This window comes from Ailuropoda melanoleuca, chromosome 16, assembly GCF_002007445.2.
Source record: "Ailuropoda melanoleuca isolate Jingjing chromosome 16, ASM200744v2, whole genome shotgun sequence".
In the NCBI taxonomy this organism is placed as follows: domain Eukaryota; kingdom Metazoa; phylum Chordata; class Mammalia; order Carnivora; family Ursidae; genus Ailuropoda; species Ailuropoda melanoleuca.
This window is the reverse complement of record NC_048233.1, coordinates 42,762,694-42,765,864: the sequence shown is the minus strand read 5'-3', so window position 1 is coordinate 42,765,864 and position 3,171 is coordinate 42,762,694. Positions and strand designations below refer to the sequence as shown.

Here is a 3,171-nt window from a genome sequence, read left to right as displayed (position 1 = left end):
GGTTTCCGGGAGTCGCCGCCGCTGGCGCTGTCCCGGGGCCAGGGTCCCCGATTCGGCCGGGCGGCGAGGGCAAACTCTTGACGTGGCCAAACCCCCGCCCCCCTCACCCCCTTCTCCGCCGGGCGAGGGCGCTCAGTGCCCGGAAGGGGCTACCGAGGGGACAGCGAGACGGCCCTCGGAGATCTGAAGGGCACTCAGTGTGGCACTGAAGGGGAGAAGGGCCAGTTATTGCCCATGGGGGGGATATGTAATGGCTCTGAGAACAGTTGACGACCGGACCCGCAGTTACAGCCGAGAGGGGCCCTTGGCACTTTGGGGCAACTGGCACGGTAGAAAGCCTGGGGGAGGGGAGTTGGCACTCAGCAGGGCAACTTCATCGGAGGCGCGGGTGGCACCGTAGGGACAGTTTGGGGTGGGAGTTTTGTGCTCAGAAAGTGAAGTCAGGCTCGAGGGAGGGCACTGAGAGAGGCAGTGGAGCGCCTGGGGAGCGTCAGTCGCGGGACGGGGCTGAGGGGACTTGGAAGAAGGCAGCCCGGGACGCGGCGGAGGGAGGACAGCTCGGGCTGGGAGGGGTAGACTCCGGGCTGCGCAGGAGGGGGCGGGGGACTCCGCGGAGGCGCTGGCGACGGCCTGGGCGGGGTGGGGCGGGGCCGGGTCAGGAGGAGGTGAGCGCGCCCGGCCACCCGCCCCGAGGGGGGTTCCCGGAGAGTTCACGGCGGGAGCGCGCTCCGGCCCTTCGACCGGGGGTGGGGAGAACGGGAAGGAAGGAGGAGGCCGCGCGCGCCGAGCCGCAGGAATGTACGGTTCGGCCCCGAAGCGCGCGCGCGGAGGGAGAGGGAGGAGCCAGGCCTGGGAATGAGGGGGTGGAGGTAGTGCAGGTCCCCGAGCTCCGGGGAACTGCCGCGCGCAGGGAACCTCCATGTTCCCCTCTCCCCCGTCTTCCTTGACACCGCTGCCTGTATCGACTTGTGTGCAAAGAGTGTTGGGGAGGGGAGGGGGGAAACTCAAAAGGAAATGTATGTGCTTGGTTCCTCCACTCCTTCCCCCGTTCCCGACAGGGCACGCGCCGAAGTGCAAATGCGTGCAAAGCCTCGGGGCTGTGGAGACAGAACGCCTAACAGCATTCTTCCGAGCTAGATGTGCTTGCACAAGCGTTTGTGCATCTATGAGTTTATGTGCGTGCAGATATATGCATGCGCCCTATTGCATATTTGCAAATACGTGGTGCCTGCCTAGATGAATGCATGCACGGATATGTGTCTAAGCAAGCGCGCGCGCCGGGTGCGAGTGTGTGTAAGTGTGCGCTCCACTCCCAGCTCTGCTCCTCTTAGTGCCCGGCCCCCTTCGCTCTCCAAGCCCCACCCCCCACCCCTCCGGGCTTCGCTTTTACAAAAGGTCTCCCCAGTGTTAGCTGCCGAGGCGCCCAGAGTGAGCCGGACCGCGGCCGATGCGGCAGCCCCGGCTTTGCGCCCCGCCCAGTCCCTTTCCCCTGCTGGGGATCCCCCTCTTCCCCGCCCACCCCTTACCCCCCATGCAGCCTGGCGCCCTATGCTAGCCCTCCCCCTCCCCCCCTCCAGGAGCGGGGCGCCGCCGGGGGAGGAGGGGGAATCGGCTGCGGGTCCTTGGTGTTCCTAGCACCTAGCTTCCCTCCAAGCCGGGTCGCGATGTACGACTGCATGGAAACGTTTGCCCCGGGTCCGCGACGGCTGTACGGGGCGTCCGGGCCCGGGGCCGGCTTGCTGCGCAGAGCCACGGGCAGCTCCTGTTTCGCCGGATTTGAGTCTTTTGCGTGGCCTCAACCCGCCAGTCTGCAATGTAGGTACCAGAGCTCAGGGGTGGGGTGCGGGGTGCAGAAGAGACAGCGGCTCACTCTTTCCGTGTGTAAAAGGTGGAACTGGGGTGCAAGCGGAGATTCTCACCCTCTCTATGTGAGGGGCGGCTGTGTAGGAAAGAGAGGTACTGGCCCTTTAAACGTGGGGACCTCAGCGACTCCTTTGGGTGTGTGCCCTAGTGTTTGGAGAGTGTGTGGTTTTTATGGTGGGTGTTTAGCGAGGAGCTGCGGGTGATGCCACTCCAGAATTTCTGGGGATAGGGAGAGACCGAGGGGTTATTGGTAGCTTGTGCCCGTAGGTCCGCGGCTCCGGAGGGATAAGGCACCCAGGACCGTGGGTGGCGTTTGTAGACTCCATGTGGGAAGTTGGGAGCGTAAAAAATATTTTCAGAGCGTGTGAATCCCTGGAGTGTGCAGCGCCTTACGTAGGCGGTGAGGGTGTGAGTGTAGGGGGTCCCTCCACGCCGTGTCGCCCTCCGACAGCGTTGGCAGGTCCGCACGGCCCTTGCGTGGGGATGTTTGTGGCGTGAGGCCGGGAAGGCGTGTGCCCCTGCGTGGCTGCGGGGGCGGTTTTGGAAAGTGTCGTGTTCGAGCGTGCATGCTGTGTGTTCTTCGTGCGGGGTGGACCGGGTTGCGCACACAACAGGCAGAAGGCTGAGCTCTGGCGCCCCTCCCCCATCTTAAAAAGCAACGTTTGGAAATGTGTATAGGCTTGTATGCAGAGAGATGACTTTTTCCTATGGCTTCGACACACACAACTTCAGTAGGAAGCGAAAAGTTTACAGCAAAGTCTGTTTATGGTGGGGGGGTGGCCTGGAGGAGGCAGCGGCAGGGAGAGTAGGAGTACTGGGTCCCCAAATATCCATCTTCCCCTCTCTGTGAAATGGGAGATGCCAGGCCTGGGGCCCTGGAACCCCTTTCCAGAGCAGTAATAAAAAGCTGGGGACTGAGAGGCAGTAAAAATGAAGTCCAGATGAGAGGCGGCTTTGAAGCCTGGGCCGAAGTGCCTGGCGGGGGTGGGGTGTGGGGAGGAGCCGGGAGGGGAGCCTCGAACACCCCCGAATTTACCCGGGGCTGGGAGCGCGCTGGTAGCCCGGTGCGGACGCCGGGACGAGGGGCTTGGGGGCAGCTGGGAAGGGGCGGGCGGCGGGCGGGGCGGAGGGCGCTGGGGGAGTGCGCGCGCGGGGTCACCAAGCCCCCGCCAACGCGCCTCGCTCCTTGGCACTCGGCTGCGCTGTTTACGAGACTTCGGCATTTTTTTTTTCTTTTTTCTTTTTCTTTCCTTTTTTCTTTACTGTTCTTTTTCCTTTCTTAGTTTCTTTTTTCTTTCTTTTTTTTTT

General features: G+C 63.1%; 1 protein-coding gene across 4 annotated transcripts in view; it reads left to right on the top strand.

Moving 5' to 3' along the window:
- RARG (retinoic acid receptor gamma) overlaps nt 1-3,171 on the top strand; it is a 22,041-nt gene that overhangs the window by 8,351 nt on the left and 10,519 nt on the right. The window contains exon 1 of one of the 4 annotated variants that reach the window (XM_019803812.2): nt 172-329. The exons of 1 other annotated variant lie outside the window; for it this stretch is intronic. In XM_019803812.2, coding sequence (XP_019659371.1) covers nt 251-329 — 79 coding nt within the window. In that variant the 5' untranslated portion in view covers nt 172-250. Of the gene's footprint in view, nt 1-171; nt 330-1,406; nt 1,816-1,846; nt 1,957-3,171 lie in introns of those variants that run through there. 2 more of the 4 variants (XM_034645633.1, XM_034645634.1) reach the window with 2 other exon arrangements.